Genomic DNA, 23,299 nt, shown 5'->3' with positions numbered 1-23,299 from the left:
TTTTTTTAATTTTTCAATGCTTGTTTGTTGTCATTACCTAACTGAATGGGTGAATGAATTGGTTACACAGAGGACGACAAGTTACATTTTCTCACATTCATTTTAAGTGGGTTAAAGATATGTTTATGTTGTACCATTATTACCCACAGTATATATTTAATTCAACGTCAACTTTTTTACCAGCACTTTTGAGATTTAATTGATGTGTGTGGTAGGTATAGACTTTAGTAAATGTTGGGATGATGTAGATGAGCAAGATGTATAACTAAGCTAAGGGGATGTAACGTATAGAGACAATATCTGGTTGTCATATTAACCAACCAAATTACAATTATATACCAAAAAAGATTTGTTAAAAGACACAGTCTCTCTACCTGCAAATCTTTCTTGATGTAACGAGAAATATTACTAATATGCGATTTCTTCAAGAACTTGGAGGGTCTTCTGGTGAACCTGTTAAACAAATTTGGTTTTGATGAAATTGTAAAGAAACGAGTTTTTTTTTTTTTTTGTCTGCAAGTGTTTTTGGTGTTAATAAGAAACTCACCCATTCTAAGTGTTGTGCTGTTATACCGGATGCATTACCCGAGTATATACTTCCCAATACCTTATCAAGATTAGATTTAAAACATCACACAAAAAATGGTCACACGATATTCTCTACTCTACTCTTATCATCTGTTGAACAAGCTGATTGACAAATATAGAAAACATACCTTTGTGACAGTCTCTAGAAACATTCCTGGCCTTACAGGTAATGGTTTTCTTCCTGTAACGCTTCCCTGGGATCACATCAAGTAGGTCAAGTACGAAAACGAATAATCTTTGGTTCACTGCCTACTCAAAAAGTCTTCTCTTTTAACAACAATTGTGTTAGTTGGTCATACTTACCCTTCCATTTAATCCACTCGGTCTTTTCGCTTGGGTAGAAGATTCGTCTTCTTTGCTAAGATCATCTGCACCTTCATCTTTCCCTTGCATTACATTCTGGATCATTTGCTGGACAGTCTTTCCAGGTTTCAGAGCTACCAATTTGCTTAAGAAATTCACCTGTTTGGCGATCATGCAATATGTCGTCATTCTATTCCAATGTTTCAATTACCTTCAGCATAATGGACATAATAGTTTGTCTCACAAACCTCTGATTCAGGCAGAGTTGTGAAACCTCGGTCATTTCTCTCATCAAGTATACCTCCTCCCATCATATTTCGCGCTTCCTCTCTAATCAAAACAAGCCTCGCTAGTAGTTTTCGATCCGGAATAACTGGCCTTGTTTCCATAGTCTGCAAAACTTCCTCAGACTTTATAAACATTCTCAAACTATCTCGAGGATAAACAAACATTTATTTCTAACAAACACAATACCTCTAGCAAGTCATCAGCCTGGTTAGCTATGTCATTTAGATTTGCTCCGGGTATATGAAGTTTAGTACCATTCTCACTTTCAAAAGCCCCACCACCTGCAGCCACCCTACGCAACAGCTCATGTCTACTTTCCTTTTTAGGGGTTCTACAGAGTAAACCAATCACCTGGACCTAAATAAACAGCAACACTAACGTTTAAATCATGATATGAAGCTAGTGAAAAGTCTTGAAAGTAAGAAGAAACTGATTAAAATATTACTCACATGAGGAGGGCATTTTTTGGTGAGATGAGATAAGACAGTCTCCTTGACGACCTCTAGTAAAGACTTCCTCTGAATCCAAAACAAAAAGTCAATTTCTTTGATCTGTTTCCCAGCTTATGTTACAGAACTTATGGAGAAGGTAACAACAGTCTTAAAATCCAGAGAAAATATGTAAGAGATTGCTACACTATATTGCAAAAGCAATCTGAGTTACAACTGTATACCAATTCTAGCAATTTTGGTCGTTTCTATAGCAAACTCAGGTCAATCCTTAGAGGATGTTTTTTTGTGTGTGTGTGTCTATTCAAAGAGGGCAAATGCAGAATTGTTTTACCTTATCGTCTTGGTCCTTGTCTGCAAGTTGGATCATGTAATCAAGGGCCATCATAAACCCTGACTCCATTTCATCAACTCTTTTCCCTATAACTCCTTGTGCAGCCAATTCTACAGCAACATTCTCAGATGCTTCATTCATATTCATATCTGTCAACTACAACACCATATGGGCCATAACTAACGTGTAAAGATTCTATTTACCATAAAGCCATCTGGAAAAAGTGATGAATAATCCCAGAAAACTACTAAGCCTAACGCCTTCAAGGTGTTCGACGAAATGCCAAACTTAGGGTAACAACACAAAAGCAAGCCCATGAAACATGACTCGACGGAAACGTGGAAACACGTAAAAATGGTCATCATTTATTCAAACAAGTAACAAGTAAGTAACGAGTCTATGAATTATAAAGCTTAACGCCTATAAGTTGTTCGACGAAATGCCAAGCTAAGAGAAACGAAACAGAAGAAAGTTGAGATAAACCAGGACTCAGAAAACATACGAGGGTAATCATTTCTTCAAGAACGGAGGTGACTTGTTCGCCTCCTTTAAGCAAAGCTTCATACTCAGATGGATCTAACTTATCCTCGACATTAGTTTGATTTTGCTGAGTCCCGTATCTTTCGAACAATTCTTCATCGGTGTATCCACCTCCAACTTCGTAAGGAGCGCAAAACTGAACCAGACGCTTCAATTTCTTGGTTTGTTTTGGACGGAAAGAACAAGATGAGAAAGGAATGGAGCAAATAATCGATGGGACGATTAGAGATTCTCTTTGAGAGGGTGATGATAGGGTTGAGGGGAAACGAAGATGAATTGACTGTAACATAGTTTTTTTTTTCTCGTTTCGGATTTTGGAAATTTTCGAGGTTTTGGGTTTAAGCAAGGAAAAGAAGAAAGATAAAAATGTCGACGAATGATCGCCAAAAAAAATATATATAATAGGAAAAACAAAAAATTAAAAATTAAAATTACAAACGCCGCCTCTGGGGATCGAACCCACGACCACGTGGTTAAAAGCCACGCGCTCTACCACTGAGCTAAGAAGGCCTTGACGAACAGAGTGTAATATATTCTTTATTTTATATAAAATAATGGATCCAACTTACAAAACCAGAATAAACCATTTCACCAATATTATTAATTGGTTGGTTTTTCATATACCGGTCATCAATATTGGTTAGTTTAACTATAATATTGTAAAAACTGGTTTCACACAATGAATTTGTTTGAAGGAGGAAACAAATTCACTTAGAAACTTTCTCTCAAATATCGAATCAAAGCTAGGAACAAAGAAGAATTGAAATCTCTTGAGAAACAACTTAGGGTTTTGTTCTAGAACTATGAAGAACTATGATTTTTGTATTAATTGCTCGATGCTTACAAAGATGAGGACACCCCTTTATTTATATGTTTTTCTAGATTACAAAATATGTCTACTTTCCTAATAAATTAGCTTGAGATTAGGAAAGTTTTTTCTTCTTTGATAGATCGGCCGTAGGGCGATCTGGAAAGTCGGTTGCTCGTTCTTGGACTGGGCCTTCTCAATCTTGGTGGACCTTCGTTTGAAGGATGAATTCGACATTCGACCGAATTCCCGAATTAGATAATCGGTTTGCTTTTTGGTTTAGACTGGTATGTTGGGAGTGTCAATTCCCGCACCAACAACTATTTATTAGATTATGCAGGTTTCTCTATGTCAATGACAATCCTAATACACAGTGGGGGAGTGTTTTTTTTGGGGTAAAGTTGTTTAGCTTTAGTTTTGATCATTAATATTTAGTTTGATACACAAAATCAGGTTTCAATTATGGAAATCGTCGTAGTTGAGATCAGCAACCATGTGGGATGAAGCATGGAGGGGTCCAAATGATATAATGGTGTTTTATGATTCTTATTAAGTTCATTGCCTACTTAGAAAAAGTCGAGTGACATATTACTAATGCCATATGAAGTATCTCAAATCTCAATATATTTATGTCTTGACCAACTGGTAGAACTGGAAACAATGTATAAATGTGTATACACATAATGATAGTCAATCTATATTCAAGGTAGGATAAGCCAACCAAAAAAAAAAATCAGGGTAAGATATAAACACTTACAAATGTAATTTAATTTTAATGAAGTGAGAAAACTATATATAAAGTAGGCATGGCAAAGGATTGCTTCATATTGGCTCAATTATTACAAAATCTCTCTTTCTTTCTCATTCACTAGTCTGGCACATGCTTTATCTCCAAATCCTCTTTGAGGTGTAGTTTTATAATACACTATTGCAATCAAATATTTTGTCCTTGCTTATATTTACACACACGTTATCTTATTCATTTGATTAAATTAGATTATTAATAATAGAAATATTTCTTTAATTTTCTAATTTCCTAAATAATATATTTACATAAAAAAATTGTTAATATCTATATTTTTCTAGGACTAATTACATGTAATTATGACTTCTAAATGTTTTTAATCTTAAGAAAACTGAAAACACCTATGTTTATTACTTTATGTTATTTTTTACTTCAGTTTATTACTTTATGTTTGTAATTTGTAAATTTCATTTTACAAGTAATGAGAAAGGGTTAATCATAAACAAACTCATGGTATTTGAGAATTAAGCTCTTTTAGTCTTTTTCCTTCAATTTAGGGGTATTTCAAAAGTGCTCCCTTTTCAATACTACTTTTCAAAAATGTCACTTCTTTAATACCTTATCCGAAATGTCTTTAATATATTGAGATATACCCAAATACATGTGTAACTTTACAAAAACATATACAAATTCTATTTATATATGTGTGTAACCTTCTTAACACATTCTAAATAGGATATAAATACCTTACAAATATCTTATAAATATGTTGTAAAATCTTATAAATACCTTGTAAAACTTTATAAAAACCTCATAAAATACTTTATAAATACTTAATAAATACTTTGATTGAATCTGTTAGTAGTATGTACCATTCATGAGTACATTATCATTTTTATAAATTTTTATTAACTTTCAAATTTATTGAGCGGTATTTATAAAAAGAAAATTTGTTAAAAATACTATTTTTGGTATACCCCTTTTCAAAAATACCTTTTTTTGAACATTTTCATTTTTACCATCTTTTACACAGTTACAATATGTTAAATTAATTTTTAGATTTTTTTTAGGTTTGAGTTTTCTATTTTACATTTAGGATATAGTTTTGATGGGTTAGAGTTTAGTATTTAAAGTTTAGGGCTTAGAATTTAGTTGTTTTGTACATAGAAATATGTATTTTTGAAAATGGACAACATAAAATGTTATTTTTAAAAAGTGACATAGAAAAAGTGGTATTTTTGAAAATCCCTCTTATAAAAATGGACAAGTAAAATAGGCATTTTTTAAAATGAGCATACCAAAAAGTGGCATTTCTAAAAGATTCTCTTTAATTGTTTTTAAGCTTATTTTCAATTTCAGATTTTCCATAAATCTTATATTTATTACTTGTAAAATGAAGTTTACAAAACGAGAAAAGGGTTAATTGTATGTTTATAGACATTGATATACACTAGCAGAATGGTATGAGTACTACAAGGAAAAAAATACTGATTTAGTTGTGGTAGGTATAGAAAATACAATATTTATCAAATGAAATACTTGAGAATTTATTTATAACAGGAAAAAATCAAGTGAAATACTTTAAATTTTGATAAAGTACTAAAGGAACGTTAATGCATTGATAATCTATTATTCTTGATAAAAGTTTGTCTATTTGCCACAACAAAATCGATGTTATGTGTCTAGCTACTTTTTGCAGCTAACAATGCATCTAAATACTAGTTTTATGCAAATATATATATATATATATATATATATATATATATATATATATATATATATTTTTAGTGTTTATGTACGTTGGCACAAATATATAGTGTTTATATATATTGCAGTTCTTGTAAAGATTACTAAGATAAGGAATTTTTTTTCACTAATACCATTATTAGTTTTATTTTTCAAAAACACCATGAAAACATCTTTTTTCTGAAAATATAATAAAACTAAAATTAAACTTTCACCATTCAAAACTAAACCTTGAATCCTAAACACTAAACTCCACCCCTTAAAACTTTATCTTAAATATAAAATAGTCAATCTAAACCAATAAATTTTACACTTTTGAAAACTAATTTTTTTGTTTGTGGTATTATTGGAAAAATAAATTAAGAGTGGCATTTTTGGAGAAAAAAAAATGAAGTGTTGGATTGTGAGGAATTCTTCTTATATATCTAGAAATTTTGGGACATTTTTTTTGTGCATATAAAAAGGATAATTCATAAATACGTTTTTACATCGGTAACATTTTTTGTGTGGTGCATATATATATATATATATATATAACTTGCTGAAGAGTGAAGAGTAATAATGAAATATAGTGACAGCAAGAAAAAAAAATAAGTGAAGAAAGTTTAAATTATTTCTATTCACTTTGAAATTTATAGATCTAGAGGTTTGAGGAAAAACAAAAGGTTTGAATTTTTAAGTGAATCCAATCCACGTTGGGGATGAAATGAAATAACCAAACTAATTAAACGACCGTTACGTACAGCTCCAACTAGTTTATTAGCCGTAACTTCAAATACCGTATTTACCCTCTCCACGATAACGAGAAACCTTCGAAGGTAAAGGTCATAACCGTAAATTCATATAAACGACAATTATGGGCCCTCACAGGTCACAGTTTTATTGCCCACACACAAAAAATAAAAAAAGTTGATTGCGAAATTTAAAATCGCAAAAAAGACTCAAAGGGGTACTTTCGTCATTAATTTGAATTTTCCCCTTTCTCCTTCTTCACTGCCAGCTCTGCTTTAGAGCTTCTTCTTCTTCTTCTTCTTAACGTACGCTTCAGAGTTCAGAGATCGATCGGTGTAGAGAAAAAAAAATGTCAGGGTTCGTCGGGATTTTGGTATCGGATCCATGGTTACAGAACCAATTCACACAAGTGGAGCTTCGGAGTTTGAAATCTCACGTACGTACGTCTGATCCATACGCCTTTCATATATAACTTTTCTCATTTGATTTTTTTTTTTTTTTTTCCGATCTGATTCATTCGATTCTCCATAGTTCACGAGCATGAGGAGAGAGAGCGGTAAGCTAACGGTATCAGACCTCGCGTCAAGGATGGGGAGATCAAAAGTAGTCGGAGATCAGAACCTAAGCGACGAAGAGAGAGCGACTCTGATCCAAAGCTTCCATCCCAATTTAAACGATGAAGTCGATTTCGAGTTTTACCTAAGAGTTCAGTATCGTCGATTAACTCTACAGATCTTTTTGTGAATTCTTCTGGTGATTTTAAATTTTGCTATTTGTAATTGCAGATTTATCTGAATCTTCAAGCGCATGTGAACGCTATAATCGGAAGCGGTGTGAAGAACTCGTCTGCGTTTCTTAAAGCAGCTACAACGACTTTGTTGCATACGATTAGCGATTCTGAGAAGTCTTCTTATGTTGCTCATATCAATAATTATCTCTCTGGTGATGAGTTTCTAAACAAGTACCTTCCGATTAACCCGTCTTCGAATGATCTATTCGAAGTTGCAAAAGATGGTGTTTTGCTTTGGTTAGTTTAGTTTCTTCCCCTTGATTCTATGTTTCTTTGAATGTTTTACTTTTGATGATGGTAAAGATTTTGGGGTTTTGTTTTCTGATTGTGATGTAGTAAACTTATAAATGTGGCGGTACCTGGAACGATTGATGAACGAGCGATTAATACTAAGAGTATGCTTAATCCATGGGAGAGAAACGAGAATCATACGCTTTGTTTAAACTCTGCAAAGGCTATTGGGTGTACTGTGGTTAATATAGGAACTCAAGATATCATTGAAGGAAGGGTATGTGGAATCTGTGATTCTAACTCTTGTCTATCATCAGTTTGTTCAGTATCTTGAAATTTTGGTGATGGTTATGACTAACACTTCTCTGTTTCTCTTATTTCAGCGTCATCTTGTGCTTGGTGTGATTTCTCAAATCATTAAGGTGAGGCTCTATTGCTGCTACTGCTTTTTGTTGTTTTTGAGATGATGAATGTGTTATTAATCTTTGTTGTGAATGTTCTGTCTAGATACAATTGCTAGCAGATCTAAACTTGAAGAAAACCCCCCAGCTGGTGGAGTTGGTCGGTGATAGCAAGGTAACTACTCACTCATTGTCTTGATACCTGTTGTTTAAAACAAACACTGAAGGGCGAAACTTTTTTTAAAAGAGATTTGACTTTGTTCCAACTTTTGGGTTCAACAGGATGTGGAAGAGCTGATGAGTTTGCCACCTGAGAAGATCTTATTGAGGTGGATGAATTTTCAGTTAAGAAAAACTGAATACAAGAAAACTGTCACAAACTTCTCCTCTGATGTAAAGGTATTCAAAGTCTCTAATATCAAGTTATGAGTTCTTAAGTAGTTGGTTTAACCAAAATAATCTAGTAAAATGTTCTATAGACTCTTTCATATGGCTGATGATATGGTTTTCTACAGGATGCGGAAGCTTACACTAATCTATTGAATGTCCTGGCACCAGAGCACAAGAATCCATCACATTTTGCAGTTAGAAGCTCAATTGAGAGAGCAAAGCTTGTTCTCGAACATGCAGACAGAATGGGATGCAGGAGATACTTGACAGCGAAGGATATTGTTGAGGGTTCCCCAAATCTTAATCTTGCTTTTGTGGCACATATATTCCAGCACAGGTGAAAGATACACTTAAAAAAATCAGAAACAGTTCATGTCAAAAGAAAACATTTTTAGTGTTGGTCTAACAGATTAGAACTGTGTCTTTATTTCCCCACAGGAACGGCCTTTCAACACAAACGAAACAGATATCTTTTCTGGAAAACCTAGCTGATGACACCCAAATTTCAAGAGAAGAAAAAGCATTCCGTTTTTGGATTAACAGCTTTGATAGTTTGCTATACATAAACAACGTGTTTGAAGATCTTAAGGATGGGTTAGTATTTCAGAATTGAGTATAAGAACTGGTTAATTGAAAGGTAGAATGTATATTTAACACTGAGTTACGTGTTTGTCAACAGGTGGATTCTATTGCAGACACTAGACAAGGTGTCTCCAGGCATTGTTAATTGGAAAGTAGCTAGCAAACCACCCATTAAATTGCCATTCAAGAAAGTAGAAAACTGTAATCAGGTTGTGAAACTAGGGAAGCAGCTCAAGTTCTCTCTGGTTAACATTGCCGGAAATGACATTGTTCAAGGAAACAAGAAGCTCATACTAGGTAAGTTTTCCAATTCAATGATTACGTGTTTTAATGAACCAACTTAAAATAATAATGATGGCTTGTTCAACCCCTTGCAGCATACCTATGGCAATTGATGAGATACAACATCCTGCAACTTCTTAAGAACTTGAGATTCCATTCCAATGGCAAAGAAATAACAGACGTTGATATATTGGAATGGGCAAATGCTAAAGTGAGAAACAATGGATGCAAAACACGCATGTACAGCTTTAGGGTAAGTTCTCTCCTGCTTCATTTGTGGCCCTTTGGCCCCTTTCAATAATATTTGCTTTAAGAATTTGTAAAACTGCATTAAACTACTTTATAAACAACAAATGTTTACAAACTCCTTTGCTTAGCCGGGTTTGTCTTTCGAACCTGACATGTGTGAGTAACGATATGATGTCTGAATTTGACAGGACAAGAGCTTATCCGATGGGATCTTTTTCTTGGAGCTGCTGAGTTCAGTGCAGCCAAGATCCGTAAACTGGAGTCTTGTTACAAACGGAGTAACTGGTAAATGAACTGTTAAATACTAGTTTCTGTGTTTGTTTATGTTTGAACATTATAATTTAATAGGGACTACACTTACTAAACATACAGATGAAGAGAAAAAGATGAATGCAACTTACGTGATTAGCATAGCAAGGAAACTGGGTTGCTCTATTTTCTTACTCCCTGAAGACATAATTGAGGTACTTTGAAAAACTTAATCACTTAAAAATAGAACACTGTAGTGAGACATTCGAATTTATATGTGTGTAATATTACGAACAGGTGAATCAGAAGATGATGCTCACGTTGACGGCGAGTATAATGCATTGGACTCTCAAACAACCTCTTCATCTTAATAAGCCTACCGGATCTCCGGACAACCACTGTGGAAGTCTACTCGACGATTCTACTTCCGATTCCTCCATAGAATAAATATATGGTTTACGGTGAAATTATACATTATTAAGAATATTAATATGTGATGTTATTAGTTCTTCCGCTCATTCGTATTTTTTATTTTTATTTTTGGGTGTAAAATTAAAAACAATATTAAAAATTGAAATGTCATCGGCGAATATTGACATACATCCAATCCAACTACGAAATAAATAATACATTGATCAATAGTGCAAAGTTAAGAAACTCAAAGCCAAATTGTTGTTCCCAACAAATGGATACTTTAGTTCAATACATTTATTTAAAGTTTTAAACTCGTTCTCGTCTGTTTACACCATTCAAAAGCACAATGATGTAGGAATTGGAATGACGTTTCGAACTAGGAGCTTCTGCTACGGTCGCCACAAGCATTTTTGTCTAACACTCACAAGTCACAAATCTATTCAACTCACTTTATACTTTTCATCGAAAAAAACTAAACTTTATACTTTATAATTGAGCAGATAATGCTACTTTCTTAAATTTGATTAACGTTGAGGGTGAAGAATGTTGACTCTTCAAGTCTTAACTCTTAAGCCTTACTTTAAAATACTCAAAATTGTAGATTTAAATCAAAGGTGTGGGGGTTAAATTGACTATTTTCCTAAAGTTTTTGGGCATTTTGATAAAATCTCTGAAATGTCTGGAGAAGTAGGACCAACAAAGGTATGTTCTCTTTTGGCGCCTCTGCTGCTGTAATCACATTCAGACTTGGTTTAAAGCTTTCCCAAATCTCTGCACATGGTTTTCTCCAGTTTTACTCACTGTTCGAATCAGAGAGAGAGTGAGTGATCCAATGCGGTGCTCTCCAGTGCACTTACGGTGCATATCTGTGGTCGTTTTCTTGTCGGTTACCGGAACCCTAGCCGCCGATCCTTACATCTTCTTCGATTGGACGGTCTCTTACCTCACTGCTTCTCCTCTCGGCACTCGTCAGCAGGTCTGAGATTTTCCACGTTCATCATCTCAGTTTCAATTTTTGAAATTCCTAATTTGGAAAGTTTCGATTTTTAAGATTCCAATTTGAAAAATTTCAACTTTTTTGAGATCTCATGTGGGTTCTTGCTTGTGTATTCGATTTGAAGGTAATTGGGATAAATGGGCAGTTCCCTGGACCAATTCTTAACGTGACTACGAATTGGAACGTTGTTATGAATGTGAAGAATAATCTTGACGAGCCACTGCTTCTTACATGGTCTGTAACAATGTCGATTCTTCTGTTCTAGTCTTAAGTATCTGTATGATTTTGATTTGGTCACTAAAACTATGTTAGTGGTGATGGTGATTTGTAGGAATGGAATACAACAAAGGAAAAACTCATGGCAAGATGGTGTTTTAGGAACTAATTGTCCAATTCCTGCTGGTTGGAATTGGACTTATGAGTTTCAAGTTAAAGATCAGATTGGGAGTTTCTTTTATTTCCCTTCTACAAATTTCCAGAGAGCTTCTGGTGGATATGGAGGGATTATTGTCAATAATCGAGAAATCATTCCGGTTCCTTTTGCTCGTCCTGATGGTGATGTTACTCTCTTTATTAGTGATTGGTATACTAAGAGCCATAAGGTTTTTTACACAATAAAGCCTTAACCTTTCTTTATCGTTACTGTCCTGTCTCTTTTGCTATGCTTGTTTTTTAACATCTCAAACGTTTTTGTGGAATCAGAAGCTGAGGAAGGACGTTGAGGGTAAGAATGGTCTTGGACCTCCAGATGGTATTGTCATCAATGGATTTGGACCTTTTCCTTACACTCGCGAGCTTGCTTCCAATGCGATTCCTTTTGGGACTATTAACGTTGAACCAGGTATCCTTGGAAAAAGATCCCTTTTTTGTTGAATCTTTATTTGGTTTATAGTTTGAGTCTTCTCCAGCTCTGACCACATTCATGCCTTCATTGTTACTAGGAAAAACATACCGTTTCCGTGTTCACAATTCTGGGATTGCAACAAGCTTGAACTTTAGAATACAGAATCATAACTTACTTCTTGTTGAGACAGAAGGGTCATACACAGTTCAGCAAAATTATACGAACATGGACATTCATGTGGGTCAATCTTTCTCATTTTTGGTCACTATGGATCAATCTGGTAGTAATGACTACTACATTGTTGCCAGCCCAAGGTTTGTTACATCCGTCAAAGCTAGTGGAGTCGCTATTTTGCGCTACTCTAGTTCTCAAGGACCCGCTTTAGGTCCACTCCCTGATCCTCCTGCTGAGTTGGACACATTTTTCTCAATGAACCAAGCTCGATCCATAAGGTTGTTAACAACTATGTTTAGTTATATGTTTCATACTAGGAATAATCTTGGCAGAATGTATTTCGTATTAAGCATGATTCGGAAATAAAAAACTGCAATTTTACTTGTTGCTGATGGAAAGGCTGTTTGGTAGGTTGAATCTCTCGGCTGGGGCTGCCCGCCCAAACCCTCAGGGATCTTTCAAATATGGCCAGATCACAGTAACTGATGTGTATGTGATTGTCAACCGACCACCTGAGATGATAGAGGGACGATTGCGTGCCACTCTTAATGGTATATCGTATATACCTCCTTCAACACCACTAAAGCTTGCTCAGCAATACAACATCTCAGGGGTATACAAGTTGGATTTCCCAAAAAGACCAATGAATAGGCATCCCAGGGTTGATACCTCTGTCATAAACGGCACGTTCAAAGGATTCGTGGAAATCATATTTCAGAATAGTGACACCACTGTTAAGAGCTACCACTTGGATGGTTATGCATTTTTTGTTGTTGGGTAAGGTTGCATTAGTTATATTAGATCCATTTACGTGAGCAGACATTGAGAGATAATGGACAATGTGATTGTAAAATTAAAGAATGATATTTGTATTGAAGGATGGACTTTGGTCTGTGGACAGAAAATAGCAGAAGCACATACAACAAGGGGGATGCGGTTGCTCGATCTACTACGCAGGTTTTATGACCTGAAACCGAAATGTTACATTTGTTTCTATGTGTTTCTAAACAGCTAATTTGTTTACAGGTGTATCCTGGTGCATGGACGGCCATCTTAGTTTCTTTGGACAATGCTGGCATGTGGAACCTTCGAATAGACAATCTCGCCTCATGGTATCTGGGCCAAGAAGTATACTTGAGTGTTGTTAATCCAGAGGTTGACATGGACTCATCTGAGAATTCCGTTCCTGGAAACTCCATATACTGTGGTCGGCTCTCACCATTACAAAAGTAAGATTTGCAGATGCTCTCATATTCTATTCAAAAGTTAAATCTAGAAAAGAATGTTCCAGAGATAAGATAGAAAGAGTATCATTTTTTTTCTTTCTCTTTCCTGCTTTTGCTGGTCCTAAATTCCAAATTTGATCAAGAGAGAGGTTGGAGAATCTGGAAGTACCTATTATGTAGCAAAAGTAACTTAAATAACCTGGTTCGTATAGACTTTTCTGGGTTATATAGACAGGATATACCTTTTAGGTTGGCCTTCTCAGTTATTTCTTTTCTGAAACATGCTAGTTCATCAGTTCAACATATCTGCTGTATGCAAAATGACCAGATTCTTGTTGTTTTGTTTGCTTTTTCAGTTTCATTGGTCACATGTAGTTAATAGAGATAAACTTGTTGCATTGACATGTGTCTTGGTTTTTCTGCAGAGATCAAGCACAAAGGGTAAAGTTTTCGGGATCACCACGATCCATCTTTGTGACAAGCAGAGCGTTTCTCCTCGCCCTTTTTGCAATCTTAGTCAGTAGTTTAGCAAGATGACGATTCTCAGCTTCTCTGGCCTGATAGCAAACCTGCAACTGCAACGCCACTCCCGTCATTTTAGAAGTTCGTAGCGTTGGTGTAACAGTAGAAGCTTGAAGATCACAGATGCTGTGTTTCTTGTTTATGCGTAGAGTTTATTCAGCCAATCAATATAATGTTATGCCGTAAGGCTTGCATTGAAATAGAACATTATTATTAGATGAAGTTAGTGAGAACACTACATCATGTTTCTAATACTAAGAAGATTCTTGATAATACCGCAAAGTGTTTCGATAAGGACATCTCTGGAAAATGAGAATGGTAATGCTCAGACCTGAGTCTTGTTTGTAAGCTTCTCGCTAGGCTATAGGCAATTAGGCATATGTAGAAACTGGAAACTGATCAGATATACATGGATATAATGGATCCGTGTCTAAGGAGCTTGAATCCATGTTCCAACATGGAACATTAACTCATTTACTCTCATATTACAAGAAGATGATTCTCAGGTGGAAATGTGAAGAAGCGCTAATTGCACATAAATAGAACTAAAAGTCTTATTCCGGTTCTAATTTTGACGTTGACTTATGAAAGTTCAAACCTTTACGATACCAAAAGCTCTCCAATGGTTTCCATTTTCCTTCAATCACCCACCTTTTTAACACCCAAGGACTACCCATTTTCATCTCCGAGCTCTACTCGGAGGACCCGACATGGAGCTTTACCATTACTTCGTGTCACAGCTTCTCGCAGCTCCTACGATGTAGTTGTTGTTGGTGGTGGGATCATCGGACTGACCATTGCCCGTCAATTCCTTACCGGGTCGGATCTATCCGTTGCCCTTGTTGATAAAGCTGTCCCTTGCTCTGGCGCCACTGGTGCCGGTAATCTTTATTGTTCCTTTCTCTTACAAAATTGGATCTCACATCACATTACCCTCATGGATTATGTAAATAAAGTTGGACTCTCGGAGTGAATAGAGTTGACTTAACTTGAAATTTGTGGTTTTGGGATTTCAGGGCAGGGGTATATATGGATGACACACAAGAAACCAGGCAGTGATGTGTGGGACTTGACCTTGAGGAGTCATCAACTTTGGCACAATCTTGCAGAGAGCTTAAACAATGAAGGTCTTGATCCTGAAGAGTTGCTTGGCTGGAAAAAGACAGGTTTTTTTTTTACTACTCACTTCACTTTTGTTTAGAATTTGGAGCTCTTTAATCAACTTTGTTTATCTGATGACCTTGGCTTAATTCTTATAAAGTTCTTCACTTTAGCCAATTGGGTCCTATACACCATTAGTTAGGTACTTTTGTCAATGTTATTTTCATCTTATTCAACGAAATAGGGTTGTCTTGTAGATGATATAGTTCAGTGTATTATGCATTTGGAGCTCTTTCTGATGATCGATCTTATGTTAATTCCTATAAAGTGCCTCACTTTAGTTAATTGGGTTCTATACACCAATGTTAGGCAATGTTATTTTCATCTTTTTTCCTCGAAATGGCAAATTTCTTTTAGATGATATAGTTCTCTGTATTGTTGTCATCTGCAGGAAGCTTGCTCATTGGTAGGACCTCTGAGGAATGTGTTGCTCTGAAGCAAAAGGTTCATGAGCTATCTGAAGCTGGGTTGAGAACTGAATATTTGTCTAGTGCTGATTTGTTTCTAAAAGAGCCTTCGGTTCTTGTGGATTATGATTCCGGGGCTGCATTTCTTCCCGATGATTCGCAGTTGGATGCTCATCGTGCGGTTGCTTATATCGAGAAGGTTGCTAGAATTTCCTGGATAGTTGAATGTCTCCTCAGACTCTTTGCTTTGTGGTTAACTTAGTTTTCTTCTTTGAGTTATTCAGGGAAACAGAGAGTTTGCAACAGAAGGAAGATATGCCGAGTTCTATCACGAACCTGTTACAGGTTTCATAAGGTTGCTAATCTTTGTTTAGCTGAATTGGAACTCTTCTGAACCACAAATAAAAATGCTTTGTGTCTAGTTTTCCGTCATAATATCGTAATTTTGGTACCTGAAGAGGCTGTGTTAATTGTATATTTGATTTAGGTCTGAGGGGCATGGAACGGAGGTTACAGGTGTTCAGACTTCTAAACGCTACTTGTATGGTAAGAAGGCTACTATAGTAGCTGCTGGTTGCTGGAGTGGATCTCTCATGCATGAACTGCTTAAAGACTGCAACATTTCGCTTGACGTTCCTGTGAAGCCAAGAAAGGTTTGAGCTCTTGTCTGATTGCTCATTCTTCCATTTCATTTACCCCCGTTATCAAAATCTTTGGCAGCACAAAAATTTGGCATTTTGAATCTCTATATCGAAATGTATTATCATCGACATGAAGAGGTCTAAAAATTCTGGAAAGCTGAGTTCTTGAGAATGTTATTGTTTACGAGAAACAAGTATATTTTTGTTTGTCAAGTTGATCTACTGCAAGCTTCCAGAATATGCAAACTCTGAAAATAGACTGCTTTGGGATTATCCAACTAATTTCTTTGCAGGGACATCTACTTGTGGTAGAGAACTTTGATTCGTTCCATTTAAATCATGGGATAATGGAGGCTGGTTATGCGAATCATCAAAGTGCTTCAGCTTCAGGATTGGATGTCGATGAACGAATGCTATCCATTTCCATGACAGCCACAATGGATACAACAGGAAACCTTGTTCTTGGTAATTTCAATTTCATGAGTCTGTGTTCACCTCTTGCCTCTTGAACTCCTGAACCAGTTAAATATCCATGTTCTTCTTATTTTTTTTATGCTAAAAATTTTTACCAGTCACACGTGATATACATACATCTCTAAATATCAGGGAGCAGCCGTGAATTTGTTGGGTTTGACACTGAAGCTGATGAGTTTATCATCCGCTGCATATGGGAGCGTGCAGCAGAATTCTTTCCCAAGTTACGAGATATTTCCCTTGAAGATTTCATCCGTAACAGGAAAGTGAGAGTCGGGTTGCGTCCTTACAGTAAGTCTCTTGCTTCTAATGCTTCAAAGATACTTGAAATCGGTGTTTGGTATGATCACAAAACCTGAACGTACGTGTCTTTGAACTGATGATAGTGCCTGATGGGAAGCCAGTGATTGGATCCGTGCCTGGATTACAAAACCTGTACTTGACAGCTGGTCATGAAGGAGGAGGACTTTCCATGGTAAGTAAGATTTCCATACTAATGTTCAAAAACCTTTCTCAAGAACATGATCATTGATTCCCGGTTTCTTGAAATCGTTTAGGCTCTAGGAACTGCGGAAATGGTATCGGACATGGTACTGGGGAAACCGTCACAGGTAGCTAGTTCAACGTTTGGGGTTGAAGGACGTTGTTGCTGAGGAAATAGACGCAGTTCAGTTTAGTTAAGGGACTGAATCTTCTAAAGCATTGTTGTTGCTGAATGGTCTCTCAAAGGGAGTGGTGTCTAAATGTTTTTTGCAGTAGTGTTTGTCTCAGGCATTCTTGTCCATGCATGGTCTTGTATCGTTTCGTTTTCTATGTTTGTTTATAATTTTGCGTTTGGAGTTTCACTAGACGATGATGAGGATTTATAATTACCGATTTATAAGCAATTTATTTTTTCTGTGTGTTCATAAGTTGATAATAGATTTAAATTTCATCTACAGCGAAACCTAAAAAGAAATTGAAGGATGATCACAAGTGTGTTAGTGCTTTGTTTTTTAATATTTCATACAACATAATTATAACTGTATTTGAAAGCCTTGGGTAGTATGATATTATCTCATTTGCTGTAGTGTCAATCATCTCTCCCAAACTATTGGTTCTCGAACGTGAGACCTTGAGTCCTCCCATTTTTTGGTTTGACGATTGACAATCATGGTAGTTCGGATTATTATATTTAGTTACAAGATGCACTTGGAATGGGCATACGACTAGTAGTATTTAGTTACAACTTACAAGATATGGAAAAAATATTACTATTAGGAGCCATTTACCGATTTACGTAGTATCAACCTATAAAAACCACATTGTCCAATTCATATACATAAGCAGGGTTATTTAAAGACTAGGAAATTATATAACTTGCAGAAACAACAGTTTAGTGGAGCAATCATAAGCTAAGTTTTTTAAGAATTCCTCACCAGTCTAATGCATCATCTTTTTCTTTATGGCTTTGTATTAGTTAAACAGGTAATATACTTGACGATTGTAATTTGGTGTGTTTGTTCAAAAAAAAAAGAAAAAAGATTGTAAATTTGGTGTGATATCAAATTTATTGTGCGACTCATAAGAAACAGTTCAATCACCTATATTTAACTTATTCGTCCACAAGACTGTAGGTTAAGACCAATTTAGATAGGATCCTCTTGATTCAATCTTCATAAAGAATTTTAATCACTTTTGATTCAAGTTTCTAGAACATTTACAAGGGCGGGCCAGAGCTTGAGCTTGTTTATAGATCGATCATGTGCGAGAAAAGCCAAATCAGCTACACATCTTATCTTAGTATCGCATATACAAATCTAAACGTTACAAATTACAGGCAAAAGGTTATTTCTTAATCCGCATTCAATATCCTCTCCCACCCACAGCTTAGTTTGTTCCTTATTTTTGGTCTTCCTATTACAAGAAAAGACCAAACTCAGCTTAGTCATGTCGGGTCAAAAACTTAAAAACCGTAGTCTGTTCAAACTTAATCTGAATCAACAATCGTCTTTGGTCGGGTCTATATCCAACAAAACAGAAACCATTGGTTCTGCTGAGATAAATACAGAGTGATTATGTATCAAGATATTGTAAACCAACCATGTGCCCATGTAAGGATCACTGAAAATAAAATCCTGAGGACTGAGTTAAATTGGAATACAGATCAATCTAGCAAACGAAGAAATTGCACCAAAACATGGAATTAAAGGTCTTGGGACAGAGTGCGTTTGCATAAAAACAATTTATCACATAAAAATTAGAGAAAAGAGGGATTGTGCCAGTAGGTTAAGGGCCTAGATAATCATGATTTATTATCAGATCCAGGCGAGTGATACTGACTAAATTCCTATTTCGCAAGTTATGATTTTCATAAAATTGACTGGATCGTGATAACCTTAACCCAATCAAAGAAGCTGAGACTTGCTTTTTTAAACCCAAAACAAACAAAAAATTATCTACACAAAAAAATGGAACAAAGAACTAATCTACGAACAGAGAGAGCTTCCAAAATTTTGAAAGATTAACTTAAGCCTAGAGAGAGAGATGTGAGAGGCGTTGTTCTTGAAGAGAAAGAACAGAGTTTATATATAGTATGAGATTAGAGAGGTGGAAGATTAGGGTTTGTCTGGTTAATGGACTCAATGATTTATATCAGCCCAGCCCAATAAAAGCCCAATTTATACACTCAACGAGGTGTCTTTGGTATTTCAGACTCGGCTAATTTCTGATTTAGGGTTTTCAGATTTCTTGGTTAGTAATTAATGTCTATAAATTCCGGTTTACATCGGACTTGTGATATTTCTTTCTTTGTGTAACGAACCAACATTTTAAAATGGTTTTTGAATCTGATTACATCACAAATATACAAAGGGTAACATCATTTTATACTTTTTTTTTTCGTACGTAAGGAATTTACAAGTAAGGATTGGTAATGGAACCTTTCTTGACTATCCTATTCAGAATTCCTATTATTTACGTGTTGAGCCATTTGAACCGCATTTTCGCCAATGCGGTCATCGAGAGGACTAGGATGGATAGTTCTTGTGAAGTGTATCCTGAAATTGATAATTTGTCGCCAGAGGAATAGTTTAACCGAATTCACAAGAACTTCCCTTTTGTCACGGAGCCAAAGAAAGACAAGTGCAGCAAGAGCGAAAGCGAATGAAACTCCGGTGATCATAAACAAACCGCGGAATCGGTAAAGGGTTATAGGATTTGATGTATCATCGCTTGTGTATGGAAGTTGATTATCAAACCATGTTTTCTCCATCTCGTTTAGCTTCTCGCTCGTCCTTAGCTTTATTATTTCTCGAGACACATTAGGCACCAACTCAAAGCCCTTTTGAAACATCTGAACACATGGATATATATAACAAACCCAAAAAAAAAAATTTTTTTGGTCAGCAAGTCAAAAGTAATTAAAGAGCAAGGAAACTTATGAATATAAGAAGGATACATACAAAGCCGAAACCGTTGGTGGTAGATTGTGTTTTGACCATGAGAAAATGTGTCGGATTCTCGCCAAGGAGAACTTTGAGGTATGGCAACTCATCAACAACGAACGAGACAGTTCTGTTTAACAATGCTTGAGCATAATCTGCAGCACTATTGAGACCAAGGGATCTCATCGCTCGGAGGCTGGAACTGGTTAGTGCCACATTTGCTATGAGAGAGCCTGAGAGGTGACCCACATAGTCTTCATTAGAGTTAAATCGTATCTGTTGCACCGTCATCATTGATGTAAGTGTTGCAGTGTAACTTGCAGTCAATATGAGTACTACAAATACCCAAACTGTAACTACAAATCTTGATAAGTTGTGTTTTAGTCTCTCCCCTGTAAAACGCATAATAAACATCAAAATGTGGAAACTAAGATTAGCTTATATAAATGTGAAAAAGTGGGTACTAGCTTAGCTTACTGTGTGCATACACAAGAGTGGAGAAGCCAAACCAAAGAGCAACTCCAATCTGTTTTGACCAAGATCCTTGGAACTCCTTGTTCTCAGATCTTTCTATTAACCAAACTATAATGCCGGTCAAGACAAAGAAAGCTGCACTTGTTATCCATAGGTCTGGTGTCAAAGGTTGGAAGAACACCCACATACTCCTCTCCTTTGGTGCTACAATACCAAGACCCATTTCTGTGAATGGCAACGTAAAATCAACATACATAGATCTGTTCGAAGTGATTGTAATATCTCCCACTGCCGCATCATATTTGTCTTTCTGTGGGATGCAACACAACATTTTCATGGAACTCGATTATGTCTCCACACACTCTACATTGACCAAATAAAATATTTTAAAAAATAGTAAACATAGACATGGTTAGTACCTGGCTATGAAGTGCATAGGCAAGATTGTCGTAGTTACTTCCATTAAGCCAAGGTATGTACTCTATTTCATAGTTGAAAGGACTAATCGAAGCTCTAAATACTTCTATACAGAACCCTTCAACAATTAATTCATTGGTTACTGGATCAGTCTCCACTTTCATCAGTCTTGGAAATCTATTGCTAGATGTAACCAACACCCTCAGCTTTTTACGATCGCTATCTCTTAGACTGTTCCCGTTCGGAGTTTGAGCAGACCCACCAGGCCAAATTATTGTCTCTAGCTTGTTATGAGTAGAAGATAAATGTCTTCTATTGCTAAAACTACCGTTAGAATTCCAGAACCCTATCCTTCTCTCACCTGATCCTATCATATTCACAATCTCAAACTTATCTGACAACAACTTCTTATCATTCAATTGAAAGTCACCACTAAAACCCTTAAACCTAGTCTCTGTGATTGCTTCAAGGAGAGTTGCTGACACGTTTGACGTCCTTGTTACTTCCGCTGCACTCGCCAGAGCCCAAGCTATATCGTGAGCCCATACGCCTGAGATACTCAACCGAGTGATGTCCGCTTCTTCAACAGGCAGTGAGTTTTTCAATCTCATAGTGAAATTTTGAAGCTCTTTTGTCATTGGGATGTAAGATTTGAATCCAACCACACCTTCCATTGCCTCTGCAAAATCATCAATGGACTCATGGAAACTGTTCATGCTTTTTGCAGTGAGTATCCAAGCAAACCCATCACCCATCAACCCTAGTCTCGCAGCACATGGGAAGAGATGAGTTGCAATAACTTCAGACAAGTGAACAGCAAAGACAGTTGTTCCCAAGTCCTTCAGCTTCTGTAACCTATCCATCACAAAATCCTCACTTGAGGAGACAGTAAAACCAACCTTGGACTGTACACGAACGTTGTTCTCATGAAAATGCTCCAGCATAAGTTGCATAGTCTCTCTCCAATCATCGTGATCTTCATAAACAAGAGCAACACTGTTCCAATCAAACCCATTAATAAAAGATGTAATTCCCTTTGCCTCAGAGGCAGAATCATGTGTGGCTTGGATCAAGTGACTGTATTTGCTCAATGACAATGAAACCGGAGAGTTAAGTGAAACCACAGGAGCCCTAGCTTTCTCTCCAAGTTCCCCTAAAAGCTTAGCTTCTAGCAACGAGTTCCCGCCAATTATCGCTTCTACTCCTTCAATTTTTAGCAGATCTACAGCTGTTTAATTCACAAAATATTAAAATAAAACCAAGAGTATGAGCGTGAATGAAGACAAGAAGAAGAGGCTTTATGTAGAGAAGAAGTGTTACCAGAAGCAAGAGCAAGAAGAGGCTCTCCATGAGAGTTTCTGAATGAAAGAGAGATTCTTGTTTTGTAACCATTGTGAATAGCATAGAAATCGGAAAGCGCCAAGGAAACAGAGCTTTTCACTATCTTGCCTTCCACGGAACCCAAATCCAAAACCAACCCGACCCGGACTGGAACCTGTTCATGCCCCGACCTGAAACGTCCATCAACCTCGTCGTTTTGAGTTGAAGCAAAAGAGCCGGAGATGAAGAAGAGAAGCAAAACAAGAAGAAACGATAGCAAGATTGGTTTTTGAATACAAAATTTCTCCATTAAAAAAATCTACAGAGAAAAGAGAAAGCCCCACGTTTGTTGCTTTACTCTTTATTATTATTATATAACACATGCCGTGTTTTGTTTTTTCTCTGTCTTGTCTTACATAAAATGTAATGTATACATACAAAAGAAGAAAAATTCAAAGTTTAAGATGATGACTTTTTTATATGATTGTTAAGAGGATGACATTAGTCAACGAAAAATTTGGTGTGGGCTACCGAGGTTGGCTACTCTTTTGTTTTTCAGGTCACTAATGTAGGAGAATCTGACTCAATTTATAATGTTTGGTGACCATAGTAAAAATAGGATTGTAGAGGATAAAATTGTCAACGGACCAATTCTAGTTTAAAAGACCAAAGAGGAAACACCATTATGGTAAGAACCAATATCCAACGCCTAGCGCCTAGAACGCCTAGTCGAAATCTAGATGGTTTTAGATGGTTTAGACATTTACACTATAAATTAATATATATATAATATTATATACATAATTATACAAAATATGTATTAGAATAATAAAAATAATAAATCAAAAACAAAACAATAGATAAAAACATTATTTCAATTCATTTTAAATAACATATTAAACATTTATAATTATGTTTATAGAAATAAACCTTATAAATTTTAACTTTGTGCAATTAAAATTTTAAATATACACTAAAATGATGATACTACAATTTCTAGGCGGTGCTATAGCGCCTAGCGCCTAGACGGGGTGGAGACGGACGCCTAAAAAACCATATCATCTAACTTACCATATTAATTTCCTTTATTAAATTA

At 35.9% G+C, this 23,299-nt stretch overlaps 5 protein-coding genes and 1 non-coding gene across 12 annotated transcripts; 3 read left to right on the top strand and 3 right to left on the bottom strand.

Annotated features, from left to right (window-relative positions):
- Positions 1-249: 249 nt before the first annotated feature.
- Positions 250-2,950, bottom strand: LOC104725329 (protein PEP-RELATED DEVELOPMENT ARRESTED 1, chloroplastic-like). Its single transcript, XM_010443967.2, has 9 exons — positions 2,465-2,950; positions 1,963-2,118; positions 1,629-1,697; positions 1,366-1,536; positions 1,140-1,283; positions 892-1,050; positions 717-782; positions 548-607; positions 250-453 (listed from the first exon to the last, which is right to left on the bottom strand). The coding sequence occupies exons 1-9, from the start codon at positions 2,789-2,791 to the stop codon at positions 409-411; spliced, it is 1,197 nt and encodes a 398-aa protein (XP_010442269.2). The 5' UTR covers positions 2,792-2,950; the 3' UTR covers positions 250-408.
- On the bottom strand, positions 2,941-3,012 carry TRNAK-UUU (transfer RNA lysine (anticodon UUU)). Its single transcript has one exon. It is a non-coding gene; the product is annotated as a tRNA-Lys (tRNA).
- A 3,662-nt stretch (positions 3,013-6,674) lies between these two features.
- Positions 6,675-10,307, top strand: LOC104725328 (fimbrin-2). The gene is made up of 14 exons (XM_010443966.3): positions 6,675-6,969; positions 7,065-7,238; positions 7,319-7,560; positions 7,660-7,831; positions 7,938-7,976; positions 8,062-8,130; positions 8,238-8,354; positions 8,471-8,682; positions 8,784-8,939; positions 9,025-9,224; positions 9,305-9,462; positions 9,647-9,743; positions 9,831-9,922; positions 10,005-10,307. Exons 1-14 carry the CDS (start codon positions 6,883-6,885, stop codon positions 10,152-10,154), a joined length of 1,965 nt encoding a protein of 654 aa, XP_010442268.2. The 5' UTR covers positions 6,675-6,882; the 3' UTR covers positions 10,155-10,307.
- A 266-nt stretch (positions 10,308-10,573) lies between these two features.
- LOC104728689 (monocopper oxidase-like protein SKU5) lies at positions 10,574-14,157 on the top strand. Of its 7 annotated transcripts, none has more exons than XM_087474563.1 (9): positions 10,574-11,097; positions 11,243-11,352; positions 11,450-11,720; positions 11,821-11,959; positions 12,060-12,414; positions 12,548-12,913; positions 13,015-13,093; positions 13,163-13,365; positions 13,788-14,157. In XM_087474563.1, the coding sequence occupies exons 1-9, from the start codon at positions 10,954-10,956 to the stop codon at positions 13,897-13,899; spliced, it is 1,779 nt and encodes a 592-aa protein (XP_087330689.1). In that variant the 5' UTR covers positions 10,574-10,953; the 3' UTR covers positions 13,900-14,157. The 7 variants fall into 7 exon arrangements, 2 of the variants coding, with proteins under 2 accessions (XP_087330689.1, XP_087330690.1); XR_015572092.1 differs by having other exon boundaries at positions 10,773-11,097; positions 13,015-13,089; XR_015572094.1 differs by having other exon boundaries at positions 10,837-11,097; positions 13,038-13,089.
- Positions 14,158-14,251: 94 nt separating this feature from the next.
- On the top strand, positions 14,252-17,475 carry LOC104725327 (uncharacterized). Its single transcript, XM_010443965.2, has 9 exons — positions 14,252-14,765; positions 14,901-15,050; positions 15,437-15,651; positions 15,737-15,807; positions 15,940-16,105; positions 16,387-16,558; positions 16,700-16,858; positions 16,954-17,042; positions 17,125-17,475. Exons 1-9 carry the CDS (start codon positions 14,507-14,509, stop codon positions 17,218-17,220), a joined length of 1,377 nt encoding a protein of 458 aa, XP_010442267.2. The 5' UTR covers positions 14,252-14,506; the 3' UTR covers positions 17,221-17,475.
- Positions 17,476-19,348: 1,873 nt separating this feature from the next.
- On the bottom strand, positions 19,349-22,547 carry LOC104725326 (glutamate receptor 1.3-like). Its single transcript, XM_010443964.3, has 5 exons — positions 22,204-22,547; positions 20,886-22,111; positions 20,470-20,776; positions 20,011-20,384; positions 19,349-19,901 (listed from the first exon to the last, which is right to left on the bottom strand). The coding sequence occupies exons 1-5, from the start codon at positions 22,511-22,513 to the stop codon at positions 19,503-19,505; spliced, it is 2,616 nt and encodes an 871-aa protein (XP_010442266.2). The 5' UTR covers positions 22,514-22,547; the 3' UTR covers positions 19,349-19,502.
- Between the last annotated feature and the right edge of the window lie 752 nt (positions 22,548-23,299).

The sequence above is a fragment of the Camelina sativa genome, chromosome 11 (genome assembly GCF_030686135.1).
Source record: "Camelina sativa cultivar CO46 ecotype springtype chromosome 11, ASM3068613v1".
NCBI lineage: Eukaryota > Viridiplantae > Streptophyta > Magnoliopsida > Brassicales > Brassicaceae > Camelina > Camelina sativa.
The sequence above is the reverse complement of the archived record's forward strand: the minus strand, read 5'-3'. Positions and strand labels throughout refer to the sequence as shown.